Here is a 17,670-nt window from a genome sequence, read left to right as displayed (position 1 = left end):
AATCCCAGAAACACCAAGAAGATCATGTAGCATCTGTGGAAAGAAAAAATGTTAACGTTCATATGAATCCTTCATCATATGTGCTGACTTCATGATTCAATGTGATACGAAGGTTTCTAACACTGATTCTGTGCTAGACAGATGGTGCAGAGAATCATATTTCCAGATGTGAAACTAAATAGGTCTGCAAGTTGTGTTAAATGACTGTTTCATAAACTGTTTCATAAACTAGCTATGAAATGTAGCTGAAATTGAAGTGATCAAGTGATCACCAGGCTGTTTATCATCACCATAATCTCCTAACATCGAAACATGCATTGACTTAAATGAGTACCTTGAAGTTTCACTTCATGCTCTGATAAATTCAAAAGATATGTTGCACCCATTGCCAAAATAATCAATGACAAATAATTTTGCAACACTCTCAACTTGAATGAGAGGCTCAATTTTATTTGAGCCTTTCATTGGATTTATCGGTTGGCTAATAGATGCTGATGCTGGGAGGTCGTGCATGCTGCCCCCACTCCACGCCAAAATGGAAAATGTACATCACTGACATAATGCATGAAGCACACAGGTGGTCCAACACTCTGACAGCTTCAAAAAACAAAATAAGTAAATGAACAGTGAGATAAACACACACCCGTGTACATGCTGAATCCACATATACTGTCCTTGGCCTTGGCCTTGTTGCGCCCAAGTCATAAGACTCCATTTTCCAAGCTTCCAACTTTTTCTCCTCTGCAATTTTTCCCTTTAGTATCCCTTGATCACGATGCAGCTGACTCCTCGGGAGAGTGGTTTTATCTCTCCTTTTATGACAATCGGGAGATTTACTATAGCCAGAGTTCGAATCAAAAACTTCGTATTTAACCGATGCTTGATTTTGATCATTTGAGTGGGTAGAGCCACACTGGCTGCAATGACTACACTCATCTCCATTGTGTTTCTGGCTACCATGCGACCAACCTGATTTCATTTGGTCCAGATGAATAATATTTGAACAGAAATGCAAGTTAGGAGATAGTATTTCTTCCTCCTCCTCAGTGCCATACTCTATGTCTATTTCTAGTTCGTTATGTGAGGCCTGGTACATGTCGTTGTATCGAGTGCTCCCAGTAATTGGTACATTGAAATCTTCGGGAGTTGTAGAAGTAATTTGAGTTCGAGATTGCATTTGCAATAAAGATGTTGGATCAACTACAGTCATATCTAAAATATCCCTGTGGCTTTCCTCTGATTGTGATTTCTCTGGAGTGCTTTCAAGGACATGGTCATCAATAGTGCTTTTATGTGTGTATTCTGAAGTCTTCCTTTTCCAGTCCTGGGATCTGATACATTCCTCGGGATCTGATACATATCTATTATGAAACTCGTAACTGGCCTCTTCACACCATTCCTTTTTCTTGAAATTGCTCTTAGTGTAGTGAGTGTGTTTTTCACTTGGTTCCTGCCTGTTGCACTGATCACATGTATTGTTAAACATTAAGCCTTCCTCGTTGTCTATGAATTTCAGCTCACTTTGAGCACCATTCAAACCTGTGGGACCCTCCACTACATTTGCGCTGTCATGCAAACTTTTTTTGGAGACTGGCTGTTTCTCCAATTCTTGATTTTTGGTGTCAAGATCTGAGACTTGATCTCTCGGACTGTGGTCATTAGAATTAGTTTGCATACAGTTAAATATCTGGTCCTCTACTTGTACTTCATCCTGCGAGCACTTGGAGGCCTCTATTCCGTGCTCTTGATTTTGAGTGTCATCTTGCGACCTGCCAGAAATGGTTTCCTTGTCCTCCTCCTCCTCCTCCTTCTTCTCTTCCTTCTTCTCCTCCTTCTTCTCCTCCTTCTTCTCCTCCTTCTTCTCCTCCTTCTTCTCCTCCTTCTTCTCCTCCTTCTTCTCCTCCTCTTTCTCCTCCTCTTTCTCCTCCTGTTCATCCTCCTCTTCTTTGGATGCTTCAGGAATGCTGAATAGTTTCTTACTGCAATGTTTCTGCAAAGGAAGTTCTAGAATTTTCTCCAAAAACTCCTCATCGCTATCAGTTTCATACTGTTCAGGCTGCTGAGACATGGTTAACACGTACAGTGGTTCAGTGCATGCGAGGGCGGAATGGGGAGGGGGAAAAGAAAGAAAAAAAAAAGTAAAGGTGAAAATTGAAACAAGATCAATTCAAAGCACAGCAAAGCAACTGGAACACAAAGAACAGCCTAAAGTAAAGCACCAAAAATTATAACAATGTGAGAAATAGCTTCAAATACAAAGCCGTGCAAATTACATCTCTGAAAAAAAAAACTCATGTCATAATAAACTCAAATAATCTAATTCACAAAATGCAATTGTTCACTAAAGGCAGTAATGGTCGACTGAATTACTCATGATGGGTGTTTGCAACATTCAAAAACGTAAGACTTTTTTTTTTCAATGGAAAACTATTTCGGACCTGGCGTACTGCGCACAGTTTTGGCTTCTTTTCTAAGAAAGGATGTAGTTGCTAAAGAAGGAGATCAGAAAATATTCTCTCAACCGTTTCCAGAGATGGTGGGTTTCCCACAAGGAGAGGTTGTACGAATTGGAACTGTGTTCTCCAGAGTTTCGAAGAACAAGGGGAGATCTCATTGAAACGTACACAATTCTTTAAGAGGATGGTAGGCTAGATGTAAGGAGAACTTCTCCCATGGCTGAAGAGTCTACAGCCAGGGGCAGAGTTTGAGAATACATTTCCTCAATCGTAATATGGACTGTCGTCAAGACATCTCCATTAACTGTCCTAAGTTCCCCAATATTTATGTCTTCCTCCACCTTGTCCATCTCCTGTGGCTCCACACAGAGATAATTGCATTGTAGGGCCCCCTCCATATTGCCTGAGGAAATCTTTCTGAACAAATTTGACAAATTCCACCCCATTTAAGCTCTTGGCACTATGACAGTTGCAATCTATAATGAGAAAGTTAAAATCTCCTACTATGACAACCTTAATAGTCTTGCAGCTGCCTGCAATCGCCTGGCATATTTGTTCTTTTTCCATTGACTATTTGGAGGCCTAGAGTACATTCCCAACAAGATGATCATCTCCTTTTTATTTCTCATGGAACGAGCTGTTAGTCATTATATCACACACGACTACCATGACATTCTCCTTAATCAATAAAGCACCAGCCCCTCCTCTGTTTCCCCCACCTCTATCTCTTCTGTACCACCTGTACCCGGGAACATTAATCTGCCGGTCTTATCCTTTTTTTAGTCAGGTTTCCGTAACAGCTACAAGTTCCAGTCGCACTGTTTTTCATGAGCAGGCAATACCTGGGTGATTTTTCTTATTGTCAAGTTGATAGCAGCATTGTTAATTCACTCCAAAAGCTTTGCTGGAGGTGCTGCTAGTTCTGAAGCGCATATCTTCAGTACCACAGCTGACTTGTAGTCTGGTCCTGTATCTTTTGTTGTATTCAGAACTCTCAGCCATTTTTTGATATTGTGTAGAGGGATTTAAATTGGCTACAGACATTCATCTGTGCTAGTGGGGATTTCATGAAGAGATTGAGAATAATCCATCCATTTGCCACTTTTGGCTCAACATGGTTGAGAGCAACTCAGCCTTTTCTTTGGTAATCGCATGCCCAGTCAAGTGTTGCTTAATTGTCCACCACTAGTCATGACTGGAGATTATAGACAGCAGAGCTTTGATCTGATCTGTTGTGAGATCACCTGGCTGTCGATTGGCATGTTGGTTTTGCTGTGTTGCAAGCATGTTGCCCAGTTTTACAGTCCGAGTAGCTGGCACCTGCTATGCATGATACTGCAGGTGTCATGCCCTTCTGCACTTCTCACTGAACAGTAGCTGAACCCCTGCCTTGAAAGTTATGGCAGAGTAATGGCTAGCCAAGTAAATGGTCACAGATTGTGGTGGGGTACATTTTTGTTGCTGCTGATGACCCACAGCAGAACATTGTTGCCCAATTTTTAACAGCTAGATCTGCCTGAGTTTGTCCCATGTAGCATCTTTGTAATACCACACAATACAACATATTCTCAATGTGAGAACAATACTTTGTACCTACAAGGGCTGTACAGTGGGCACTTCTACAAATGCTGTCAAGGACCGATAGATTGGTGACATTAGGGCAAGTAGGTACATGCATCTTGTTAGTTCACTCACTCCCTGATGCAAATCTGGACTGGTATCTGTATCCTTCAGGACTCAGCCAACTCAGTCTGCAATGGTGCTACCAAACCACTCTCGTTGATGAGCGTTGAATTCTCCCACCTAGAGTATATTCTGTGCCCTTGTTACTTTTGGACCTCCTACTAAGTTAAACATGGAATTAACTCCACATGGAGTAGCACTGATTCATCATTTGAAGGTAGGATGATAGGTGGGAATCAGAAGCAACTCTCCTTGTGCATACTGGACCTGGTGCCATATGACTTCATGGGTGCCAGAGTCTATGTTCAGGACTCCAAAATGTATTCCTTCCTATCTTTACACGGTTACAAATATAAATTCCCTCCTATCTTTATGCTGATACAAATACAGTTCCAATGTTAAAAAATCCTTTGCATCATGTGTGAACATGCAGGGCCAGGCCAGAAACTATTTGTAGAGTCAAATGTTTATTTATAAAGAGTAATTCCATTCATAAAGGCAGAAGAGTTCTAGTATCCCAGTAGCATACTGCTTCTTTGTCCACCAGATCTCCTTTCAATCTGATTTTCCAAACCCAGTTGAGTAATAAGGTAAGTTGTGATTACAATATTAGTTTCTTATGCAGTTTAATAGATCAGTTATGAAACTTACAATAGGCTACACAAATGCAGTTGATAAATTTATTTAATCTTAATTATCTTGAATACAAGTGGTAGATAAAAGTATGAAAAATAATGACTGGACTGGAAAAGGTAGAAAGCCAGTCTGTTTCAATGGTAGGAATGTTTAAGCCAGAGGGCATAGGTTTAGAGTGAGAGGAAGAAGATTTAAAGAGGATTTCAAGGGTATATTTTACAAACAAAGGGTATTTGGAATGGAATGGGCTGCCAGGGGTGGTGGTGGAGGCAGGAACAGTCACACCATTTTAAAGGCATCTGGATAAGTACTTGAATGAGTGGTATCTAGAGGGATATGCAATTAATGCAAGCAAGTAGGATCAGTATAGATATGCATGATGGTCGGCATAGATGTGGTGGGATGAAGGGTCTGTTTATTTGCTGTACAACTCTTCGACGCTATATGCCCTGGGATCATGGCATGCTGTTCTCAAGTTAGTCCCTCACGGAGCTATTCCCATTTGTCTGCATTTTCACTGCAATCACTAAACTGAGAAGCAGCCAACTACAGAGCAGAGATTAATGTACAATACCTGCCCTGCCCAGCTAGAAAAAGCTTCTTTCTTTCCATTCCTTCCCTGACTGGGTCATTCCCTGCTGCATTATACCAACTCGCCATAAGTCAACATAAAGCAGTCTAGTCCAATTAATTGAGCAATCGGTAACATCAGAGAAAAAATAGAGGCCAGGAACACTTGTCGATTGATACGGTGTCGCCTTCCGAGATAAGCAACCTTATTGTTGGTAACAACACCTGAGATTTTTGATTTTATCAACAAACACATAAGTTATTGGAATGTCTACGACAAAGCAACTATTTATTACATGGGGACAAAACACACTTTTACACATTTCACCTTCCAGTCAAACACAATGTCCCTGGTAAATTCTCCAATCTCCATTAAATATTTCACTTGCAAAGCTGGTATTATATAGTAACAATCGTGAATGTTGCCTATTGCTTCATCAGTTTTCTCACATTTATTCTCCTCCTATCGTTGGAATTTAACTTGTGCATACGATTTCCACAATAACAAGATCAGTCTGTCCCATCCAAACCAAACCGCAACAAATAAATGTATTATCCACATTGTGGTGGAGCCACATACAGTCATACACTTGTCCTAAGAAGGCAGCCAAGCGTTCATGACGTTGGACTGAAGTCGGGCTCTATTCTGCTAAAAACAGATAACAACAATGAGAAAAGATACAGTTCTCCGGATCAGTGAGCTACACTGCTCCTTGCAGTTTGGTTTGCGGAATCAGCGATGTACTGGAAGGAATAGTCTACCAGGCCAGTGAATACCCCCACTGTTCCTGCACATTTCATTCACAAGGCTGATGAACACCGTTGTTCCTGCTGGTTTCATCCACAGGGTTAGTGATCACTGTTTCTGCAGGTTTTGTTTATAGGGTTGGTGATCACCACTCTTCCTGTATGTTCCCGACACAGGGTTAGTGAGCATCACACTTCCTGCAGCTTTTGTTTTCAGGGTTAGTGACTACCACTGTTCCTATAGATTTAATCCACTGAGCCAATGAACATTACAGCAATGTCTAAACATATTTTCATGTATGTGCAACCATGATATTTGGATGAGGATTATCTGTCAGAACGCAGTGATTCATGCATTTTGCTACATCCCAATAGTGCACTGTTTCTCGTATGCACTGAACTGAGATTTATCTATACTTAGCCTCAGAAAAGATGTCAGAAAAAGGAAGAAAAAGAAGTAACAATATGCTATTTAAAAATTACAAACTTCAATCTGAGGTCCCTCAGTTATCTTTCCATAAGCCTTCCTCAAGTAACAGTAAATGCAAAAAGTTAATGTCCAAATAGATAGTACCTTCAGTGAGTTCTCGCTGTTGAAGTTGTTTTCTTGTTTCTGCACATCATCATTGGCTTGTGAGTCTGATCCCAGGTCTTCTTCATCTTCTTCCATGATATCGGAGAGGTCTGAGCCGCGACTATTCTCTGGGGGATAATCCTCACTTTCACGGTTGTCAGCTTTCACGACGTGCTAGTTTAAAAAAAAGAGATGTGAACGCACAGAATGTAGCAAGGTTCATTCAACTGGGAAATTCAGTGAGAACAGTGTGTCTGATGTTCAGCTCAAGGAATGCACAACTCATTCCCTACATTTACTGGAGCTTCTTTCCTTCACAACTTTGCATTTCAGAGTTTTAACAGAAAGGGCAAAACACCATTACAGCGAACTTAGCTTTTCTTCCTACTTCCAGGCACGTGGTAGGATTGTCCTAACACCAGCTAATGTAACGCTTTTGCCAGCTTTACTTTGTTTCCTTCCACAGCCATTATTACCCATGAAAGGTGATTTGACTGCTACAAAGTCACCGTCGAACGAATTACAGTGTCCAGATCACATGTTATAAATACATTTCAGTGTAATAGTAGGAGAAGGAGTAGCCTTAGAGTATCCATGGGACATGCAAGTCCTCGCATTTTCAATTTTGATTAAAATAAAGGCTAGTCTGGGCCACCAAGGGCATGTGGCCCAAAATAAGCAAAGCACAGGTTGCAGGTATGCAGACTGGTGGTGATCCAAATAGTCAGTGAAATTTCTACTACCTTAAGAACTTCCACACAATACAAAAGGTGGATGGTAGTACTAAGTTAAACCTTCGATCCTTCTAGATATTTTCCATCATTTATATAATTTCACTCACCACTTTTTCTATGTAGATAACTTTCTGCACTCAAATATCTGGTAAATTAATTTCTGCAAAGGGAAGCCACCAAAGGCATACACCCGGTTTTCTCAGAATTACCTTCACCACCTTTTACTGCTTCTAACTTATTTTACAGGAGCAAGGCACTTTTAGTTCATGTTCTTGTCACGCATGGACTCAAATACATGGAACAAAATTTCATCACACCAAAAGACTTGTCTTCTCTTTTCCCCCCCAAGGAAAGAAGGGTTGAAATCAAGTATTATAAAAGAATAGACACTAAAAGCTGGAGTAACTCAGCAGGACAGGCAGCATCTCTGGAGAGAAGGAATACTGTAGGTGCCATTTCAGGAAAAGAATAATTGCTTGAAGATTATCACCAAAAACTCAGAATACACATCACTGAAAACTCAGAATACACATCCACTGAAATATATAAATAGCAGAGCCTACAGAAGGTGAGGTCGGTGGCCATTAGAAGTCTTCTCATTGTAAGTTTCTTCAGAAAATGATTTTTTGTGTGAGCGAAAAGGAATTCTTTGAGAGCAAAGGACAAAGCTGGCCTAGATTTGAAAGGATAAAAACAATTGCATTCAACCAGTTTTAATTGGAAACTATCATTCTTCAACATCATCACTTCTTCTTCAACCCACAGAAACATATTCTATTCTTCGTGTACAATTACAAATTGAAGGCATCATCAATCAGATAACACATGAGAAGTCTTGACATCACTTTACATCCTATTCCTTATCCATGATTCTAGATATATAATCAATCTCTCCTTCTGCTAACTTTAAACTGCACTCCCATATCAGAAATATTTTTATTCTGGAAAATATTCTTGCTGTTGAAAAGCTGTAGAACTGAGATCTTGAGTTCATCATACAGTGAAAGGTGGACAATATTTGCCATTCCATTTGAAGATATGGCTTGTTGGTACAACATGCATCATATTATCAACTCATACATTCTGCTGGAGCTTTGGTTTAGTTTAGAGATACAGCGCGGAAACTGGACCTTCGGCCTACCGAGTCCACGCCGACCAACAATCACCCGTACATTAGTTCTATCCTACACACTAGGGGAATTTACAGAAGCCAATTAACCTACAAACCTCATGTCATTCGAATGCGGGAGGAAACCAGAGCACCTGGAGAAAACCCATGCATTCACTGGGAGAACGTACAAACTCCATTCAGACAGCGCCCATAGTTGGGATCAAACCCGGGTCTCTGGCGCTGTAAGGCAGCAACCCTACTGCTGCGCTACTGTGCCAAAGAAAAGGTGAAGATGGATGCCGACCCAAAATGTTGCCTATCTATTCCCTCCATTGATGCTGCCAGCCTTGCTGAGTTACTCCAGTACTTTGTGTTTTGCAACCATTCTGCCATCCAGTTTGTCATCTGCACTACAGTTGTGAAGCTATGGCGCAGTACACATTGTGAATCATATTGATGTTAAATAGCTTAGCCAAACTCATTTTCATTTTATTCCTTGTGATCTGGTCTGTGTTTGGACATGTTTCAGGTTGAGAGGGCATGATTCAAGGGTAACTTATTTCCATAGCTACTTGAAAGCAGAATAAACCATAGGATTCTCATGTCACAATTTGGCCTATTCAGTCTATAACGGATGACAAGCTAATATACTAATTTCATTGTTTCACCTCCTGTATTGAATTATTCTTTCAATTAGTCAGGCCTGGAGCCCCTCAGATGACAGGAAATGTGCAACATGAATGCTTCATAGTCCACTCTCATTTCACCTACCTTTCTAACTCAATACAACTGGAAATCTCAGATAAATAACAGCAATGTTTGCTAGTAGGTTTGTAATATAATTCTTTACATACCAGATGGTTTTCTTTAGATCCAAGCTGGCCCTCTTCAATCATCTCTTCATCCACAGCAACATTTATTTTTTCCTCCTTTAATTCAGTGTCTGTCAGAAATTCCTCAATAGATGGAACCCTAATATTAGCCAGGGAAACATCATATTCTATCTCTTCTTTGGGCTCCTGGATTCTACTGATTGGTGCTTTCATAGTTCTTATCTCCATCATCTGATCCTTGGGATCACTTTCCAAATGGTTCCAATTAGAATCTTCCTTAATGTCAAGATTATCCTTCTGCTCCAAGTCCTCAAGGAACTCCTCAATAAAGCCAACAGACCTCTTTAGTTGAGCATTTTCCAAATGGTTTGGGACTTCTTTCAATTGTTCTGCATCTTTGTTCTCTTTACTGTAATCGAATAAACCCGCAGCATCATCCTGCAAAATAATAAATCGATTGTGTTGACCCACACCTATTTCTAAGGCTTATTAGATGATATTAGATGTCACAATAAACAAAATAACAGAATTTCACGGGTAAAGCAAGCAATTAATCCCAGTTTTGAAAGTGGTTATTCATAGAGTTCAGATCAAGACCCAATGAGGAAAAAAAAGGAGTGAATAAAGTTTGAATATCAGTTAATTCTTGCTTTTGAGGGAGTGCAGCGTAGGTTCACCAGGTTAATTCCCGGGATGGCGGGACTGACATATGATGAAAGAATGGATCGACTGGGCTTATCTTCACTGGAATTTAGATGAGGGGATCCTATAGAAACATATAAAATACTTAAGGGATTGGACAGGCTAGATGCAGGGAAAATGTTCCCGATCCAGAACCAGGGGTCACAGTTTAAGAATAAGGGATAGGCCATTTTGGACTGAGACGAGGAAAATCTTTTTCACCCGGAGTGTAGGAGCCATTTTGCGTTTATTAGTTATTTTTGCATATTATTATTATTACCTTGTATCCTGCTGTAGTTTGGACACTATAGAGTTAATGCGATGCTTACGTATGGGCTGGCCACTACATGGAGAGTTATGAATCTGTGGAATTCTTTGCCACAAAAGGCAGTGGAGGACAATTCACTGGATGTATTCAAGGGATAGTTGGATACAGCTCTTAGGGCTGATGGAATCAAAGGATATGAGGAGAAAGCAGGAACGGGGTACGGATTCTGGATGATCAGCCATGATCATATTGAATGGCGGTGCTGGCTCGAAGGCCTACTCCTGCACCTATTTTCTATGTTTTCTATGTTTTTAACAGATATATCCACTCTTATGGCATTAGACCTGTGGCTTCTTATATTGTTTTTCATGACATTAGAATGTCTAAAAATGATTCCTAACCAATTAAATACTTTAATACATTGCAACTGTTACAAAGTAGAATTCTAATCTTCCCACGACTAAACTACATACTGAGGCAAGCCTCTTATCAAGCCAGAAAGCAAAACAATTTTCCTCCTAACCGGCTAGTAGAAACAGATTAGCAGCCATGTTGCAGAAAGCAAGCTTCTTTGTCAAAATAGACTCCTTCTTCATAAACCAGGGGCAAATACACAGGCCAGGATTTGGATAAAGCAATCATTCCCCCAAACTAGTACTTTCAAATGTCAACACCCAGATCAGTTGGCTAAAATTGCTTCTGCTCCAAGTTAAGTAACTGAAACCAAAGCAGCCAGAGGTAGTGTAACTGTTCATGCATGATTTTTTTTACTACTTTCTATTAACAGAATACTGTAAAACTCCAAATAATGCACAAATTGTTTCAATGAAGTCATTAATTGAGATATAAAGCTCCCTGTAGTGGCGCACACAGCTGCTCCTAAGTGGCACTTACCTCCAAATTTTCTGTCATTTCGGTGTCTTCTCCTTGGACACATGCTAGTTCTTCAGTGTTTGGCTTTGTATCATCCACCTGACTTAAAGTGTGAAAATCAGGTGGGCAGTCTTCCTGTTGATTTCCATTGCAGCTTATGGCACTGTCGTTAGTCAGAGCCTTGTCACAAGTTATCCCAGACAGAGATTCATCACTGATATCTACGTTGGGTAATTCATTACTGAGGGGAACATTTATGTCAGGATGGGGACAATTCTCAGGGGCAGTTTGTAATGGCATAGGGAGCGAAGGAAATGTAAACAGTGCTCGAGGAATTTTGATGGGGTCGGAGTCTGTTGATTCACCGTAAGGGGACATGGTACGGACAGCGAGTTCTGTAGACACCTGCAGAAGCCGAATCTGGTTGGGTCTGGCTAGCACGCTACCAGCTGTGGGGGACATCACTTCAATAATCTGAGAAGAAACCAAAGAAAGTTTTATTGTCCTGAGAAACCCAGCCTAAGTTGTACCAAAACCCTTCTACTGTTCCATTAATTAAAGGCGATGAGTAATGCAGCAAGTTTTCAGTGAGTGGTCCAAATGATCAGAACTTCTTATGATAGGCCATAAAACTGACACATTTATTCGTCAGATATGGGCAAACCTTCCAAGTGATTTTTCTGCGTTATTTCTGAGTGTTGTTTTGCACAAGCCAACCTTACCTTTCCCTCCCTCTCCCCAACCCCATGACAGTCCCGACTGAGATTAAACGACCCCTGTAACGCACGGCTCAGTTTGGGCACGGCGATCTACGGGCGCGTCTTGCTCCCCGGCACTGTGCGGGCCGCTCCGTCCCACCGGTCGCTCCGCACTCTGTCCCGGCTCAGTGACGCTTCCGGTCCGGCCAACTCCGGCTTCTCCTGCAGCCACTCCGCCTCTTGCTCTGAGGGGGCCCCCTGACGAAGCCCAAGTCCACGCTGATGGGCTGCCCGGCCAGCTCCGACCCGTCCAAACCCTCCATTGCCACCTGCACCTCCTTGTATCCTAGGTCTCGTACTCCACCAGAGCGTAGTCCTTGAGGTAGCCGGTGCGCCAGTCCGGGTTGAGGTATAGGTTCTTGATCCCACCGTACTCGGCAAACTTGTCGTGGATGTCCTCCTCGGTGACTTCCTCATGGATCCCGGTCACAAACAGGATCCACCCCTCCACCGAGCGTTGAGGGCCTGGTTCGTCGCCATCTTGGTCCACGGAGTCGTAGTCTTCTCGCAGCCTGGATTGAGCACCTTCCTCTGAGCCAAATCCTCGCCCCTTCCTCTTCCTCTCCTTCAGTTTGTGGATACTTTCGTCGCCCTCGTCATCCATGGCGAAGTCCTCGCCGCCCGCCTCATGGAGGTCCAGCAGAAGATGGGTGACGTTTTGGGTCGAGGCCCTTCGGAAAGGTCTCGACCCGAAACGTCACCCATTCCTTCTCTCCCGAGATGCTGCCTGACCTGCTGAGTTACTCCAGCATTTTGTGTCTACCTCCGGAAGGTAGGTTCCAACCTCCAGAAGGTAGTCACAGATGTTAAGCAGCATCTGCAGTTTTTTCCTACCTACACCGTCTGGGCCTACAGTGTCTGGGCCTACAGCGCCACCTGGGCCTAATAAGGGACAAGGACGGCCCCGTATGGGACAAACCAATTGAGACCAAAATACGGGATATTCTGGCTAATATGGGACAGTTGGCAACCTTAACCTCCGGACAGTGTAGGCCCAGCCACCGCCTAGCAGAGGTTGCGCCTCCCGGCCTGGGCGGGAGGTTGCAACCCGCCTCCCGGCCCAGGCGGCCACCATTGGTGGAGAGGGAGCATGTGACCGCTGGCTGGGTGAGGTCACGTGGGGTGCGGGGCGGTGACATTACCTTGTCCCGTATTTGGGAGTGAGGATGTTGGCAACGCTAGCTACAGGCCCCACACTAGCTTAATCTGGCCCTGCCCCAAGTTATGCTACATCTGGTCAAATTAGCAATGACCTGCATATTAGCCATATGGAGAATAATGTTTTAATGTTTTCCTTGCCGTCACTTGCTCAAGAGCTATCAACGAAAACTCCACTCCGCAACTCACCTGGCAAGATGTTGTGTGGAAACTATGTTCACGTACTGAAATTGCAATTGTCAGCACTGTCATTGTACGTTTGCAGCTACTGAGAAAATGAGGAGTTGGACCCCTAAGATAGGAACATTCTGTATTGTTTTCTCACAAATATTTATTTCCATTGTACAACAAAGAGAATTGACATTAAGAATTTTGGAACTCTGAGAATGGGAGACGGAAACATAACGATACGAAACGAATGTTGAGATAGTTACCTATATAGAGCCAACCAAGAAATGTAAAGTTTACCTTTTGTCTATCAGCATAGACACCATATCCAGTGACTCGCACACCATTGGAGGTCCCAGCAGCATCTATGGTGACTGGTAGCCAACTGATCATCACAACATCCGGTGTGGGGCCTGCTTCTATCTGAACATCCAGTGGGGCATCAGGAGGGCCTACATCAGCAAATGAAGTAGGTTGGATTGGTGCTTACACCATTCAGCAGGTGCACATGTACATCTGCACAAATTGACACACACTGGCTGGACCTGCACCAACTTGCATAAACAGGCATGCATCTGTATCATTCAGCACAACCAAACTGTAAACCACATAAACTGAACTTGAAATATGCTGTCATTTCTGTCCTATGCCTCCTCAAAAGAACTACAATTCTGCTAAGCGGGATATCCTTTTGCTAAAACCATGGGTAATTCCAGCTGATATCATGTTTTTCTAAGTGCTTTGTTATCACTTCCTTAACGGATTCCAACACTTCGCTGACAACTGATTGTAGTTTAACTGGCCTTCGTACACTTCTCTCTCTATCCTTTCCACAATGTGTGTGTTACATTGACATTTTCCTATCTGATATCTTTTCAGAATCGAAGAATCAAACAACATGTCCAATATCTCAGCTGCAACGCTATTCGAATCATAGGATGAAGGCCAACTAGTTCAGGGTATTTGTCCATACCTTAGTCCCATTAGTTTGGTATTAATTGTTTTGCATTTCTTTCTCTTCATTATAGCTCGATAATCATGTATTACATTTTGTGCCTTCTCCAAAGGAGAAAAAACCCCACTATTTAATGTCTGTCATTTCCATATTCTGTATTATTAATTCTCTTTTCTCACTTTTTAATGAACCAATGCTTAGTCTTGCTACTTTCTTCTATACATACTTGTAGATGCTCGTACCACCTTTTAAGTTCTGTGCCAGTTTATACATATTCTATTTTATCCTCATCAAGCATTTAGCCTGCTTTCTACAATTCTTGCAATCCTCGTATCGCCGCCAATTCTTTGCAAATGAATAAACTTTTCTTTCACTCTAGTACTATCCCTAAATTCTTTAGTTCCATGAGATGATGGAATATTTATTTCTCAATGGAAGACATACTTGAGTATTCATCATTGCTAATCGTTGCTAATCTACCATTAATCTGCTAATCTGGCATCAAAACTGGTCCAGCACACTATGACCTGAATTGTGCTCAGAAAATTCTGTGCTCGGATCATCTCTGCCTCTGTTAACACCCAATGTCTCCCGCTATCTCTGTACGTTGATTTTGCCCCTTCATGAACATTTTGCTTCCAAATATTTCTAGAATCCTCCATTCTGCTTCCCAGTTGACTGCATATTTTCTTCCTCTACTTACAGAAGAACCTTCAGCCACTCCGTGTCTGGAATTTCACTTCAAAGTATCCACCAAATCTTAAATCTTTAATAATACTATCAATTTCCAAGCTCATGCTTATACTTAAGATCTTCTCCCTTGACTAAATCATTGAGTTGAACAGTGTAGGAAGGAACTGCATATGCCAGTTTAAACCGAAGATTGACACAAAATGCTGGAGTAACTCAGCGGGACAGGCAGCATCTCTGGAGAGAGGGAATGGGTCATCACCCATTCCTTCTTTCCAGAGGTGCTGCCTGTCCCGCTGAGTTACTCCAGCATTTTATGTCTGTTGAGTTTAAATTCCGCATATGTACAATAGAATATGGTTTTTATTTAAATTCATAACTCATTACATTACTGACCTGCTGCCAAAGTTGTAAACTGTGTGTACACACATTTGAGTTGTCTTCGGTCTGGTGGCAGCTCCCATGGTATCTGATGTGGTCTGGCCTCCACTTTCACCTTGTACTTCATGTTTGGCCTTATGTTCATGAGTGCGCATGAGTAACACCCTGCCTTTACCACTTCGTACTCTTCCTCATTGAGGAAAATCGCATGGCTATAATTACTGTTGCTTGGCAACCAAGAAATGTCCGCTGAGGTTGCAGTGACACAATGGATTTTCAATTGCATTGGGGCAACACAGACATCTTTCCCCACGAGCATGCTGCTACATATTTCATCCGAGTTCCCTTTGTCTGTTACACATTGCACACAGATCCGGTAAGCTTTAGCATTAAGGTCCAGTCTCTCTATTACAACTTTGGTCTGTGCACCAAACTTTACATTCATCCGCAATTCTTTATCCACATAGATATTATAGCTGAATATTGTACCCCAGCCACCTGGGACGAGAGGGGGCTCCCAGCTAACAATGATACTTTTGGCAAGTTGTTTAATCAATTTCATTTTCCTGGGGTAAGGCATCACATCTTCATTATATTCAGCAATTTCTTCTGCATTCAGATCAAAGCCATTGCTTACATGGCTTTCTGGCTTAAGCTGTGAATCATGCAGAGTGAGATCTTCTTGGGGGCTGGAAGTCTCTGACGTTTCAATGCTGTTCATCCGTAATGGGAGGCTCTGCTCACTACCACTGTGGAAACTCATCTCCTGGAATGAACTGTGAGACAAATCATTGGCTTCTGGAGGATGAAACGTCAACATGTCCTCATCAGATACACGCTCAATGAAGTTGGAAGGAACCAGTCCTCTTCTCCCATCCATTAGTTCTCCTGAAAATAAATCCAGAGTACATTTTAGTGAAATCTGAAGCTTAATTTCGTTTTCACAGCTGACCATTGGTCAGTCTGGTAGCAACCACTGGACAAAATCATCTCAACCCCCCACAAATAATAGACTTGCATTGTGTTAGCCCCAATCATACCTTCGTAGAATCCATCTTCATCCATGTCTCCACAGACGTAGATATACTCTCCTGCTGTTAATGGTAGTTCTGCCTCTGGGTTTTCATTGGGCCCATCAAAGGGATTGTAACTGAAAGAGAGGTTCACAATTCAGAAAAAGTTATAGTTAACCTCACAGATGTGACACAATAATCCCAGGCACAGAAATGTCGCCAATCAGAATGGTATTTCTTATTTCACACTCTGAGACTGCTCAAAATCAGAAATGGGTAGAATTAAAGGGGTCAATGGAGAAAGATTTAAAGGGAACATAGAGGCAAGCTTTTCACACAGAAGGTGACAGGTATTTGAAAGGAGCTGCCTAGGAAAGTGGTAGATGTGGATATAATTACAATGTTTAAAATATATTTGGATAAGTACATGGACAGGAAACATTTAGAGGGATACGAGCCAAATGCAGGCAAATGGGATTAGCTCAGGAAGCCACTTTCGTCAGATGGTTGAGTTGGGTTGGAGGTCCTCTGGGATGGCTTCCTTTCACATATTTCCACCAAGTAGAAAAGACACACATCCAATTTAGCTTTAGGTCAAAAACCAAATCCTTAGTTATCAAGGAATGTCAATGGGAACGATTCACAAGAAGGATGGAGCAAAAATTACAGCAATTTACCTGTACCGAGCAATGAACACCTTCAATTTTGCCGGTACTCTACTCTCAGGCTCTGGAATGGAGGAGACATTATCAATGTCCAACTCCTCCACTTCACTGGCTGTATCTACCTGTAATTAATAAATAACACACAATCACAAACGGGTAGCTTCCCTTTGACCAATATGAAGAGCGACTAGAATACGTTAATTTAATTCTTCATCCTGAGGCATCAAATGATTTTTCAACAAAAGGAATATTGAGTGGTTATGGTTTTAAAATAAACAGCTTTTGTTTATCTTATTGAGAATCAGCTTCACTCAATACCTATATGAACCCAATATTAATTCATTAGTGTGTAAGAAGGAACTGCAGATGCTGGTTTAAACCGACAGACACAAAAAGCTGGAGTAACACAGCGGGACAGGCAGCATCTCTGGAGAGAAGGAATGGGTGATGTTTCGGGTCAAGACCCTTCTTCAGACTTATTTATTCATTAGTTCCTAACTAAGCAGTCAGTACCTGAAGTCAAATGTTCATTCATATCAAACTCATTCATGGATGATAAGATATAACTCAGCCTTCTTTGCTGAGAAGTATCTCCCATTCAGCAGCTAGATCATTTCTACATTAAATTGTTCCCCTCTCACCTTATAGCTATGCTCTCTAGTGTTGGACATTTCTACTTTGGGGAAAAAGGTTTACCCCTCATAATTTTTGTATAC

The 17,670-nt window shown here is 41.9% G+C and overlaps 1 protein-coding gene across 10 annotated transcripts in view; it reads right to left on the bottom strand.

Annotated features, from left to right (window-relative positions):
• Nucleotides 1-17,670, bottom strand: part of tspoap1 (TSPO associated protein 1) — a 182,883-nt gene that overhangs the window by 36,290 nt on the left and 128,923 nt on the right. For all 10 annotated transcript variants that reach the window (XM_078422547.1, XM_078422541.1, XM_078422545.1 and 7 more), the window contains 7 exons: nt 16,967-17,076; nt 16,317-16,426; nt 15,292-16,164; nt 13,551-13,702; nt 11,188-11,640; nt 9,366-9,782; nt 6,667-6,840 (listed from right to left, as the gene is read on the bottom strand). In XM_078422547.1, coding sequence (XP_078278673.1) covers nt 6,667-6,840; nt 9,366-9,782; nt 11,188-11,640; nt 13,551-13,702; nt 15,292-16,164; nt 16,317-16,426; nt 16,967-17,076 — 2,289 coding nt within the window. The remainder of the gene's footprint in view (nt 1-6,666; nt 6,841-9,365; nt 9,783-11,187; nt 11,641-13,550; nt 13,703-15,291; nt 16,165-16,316; nt 16,427-16,966; nt 17,077-17,670) is intronic.

This window comes from Rhinoraja longicauda, chromosome 26, assembly GCF_053455715.1.
Source record: "Rhinoraja longicauda isolate Sanriku21f chromosome 26, sRhiLon1.1, whole genome shotgun sequence".
NCBI lineage: Eukaryota > Metazoa > Chordata > Chondrichthyes > Rajiformes > Arhynchobatidae > Rhinoraja > Rhinoraja longicauda.
This window is presented reverse-complemented; position numbering and strand designations above follow the sequence as displayed.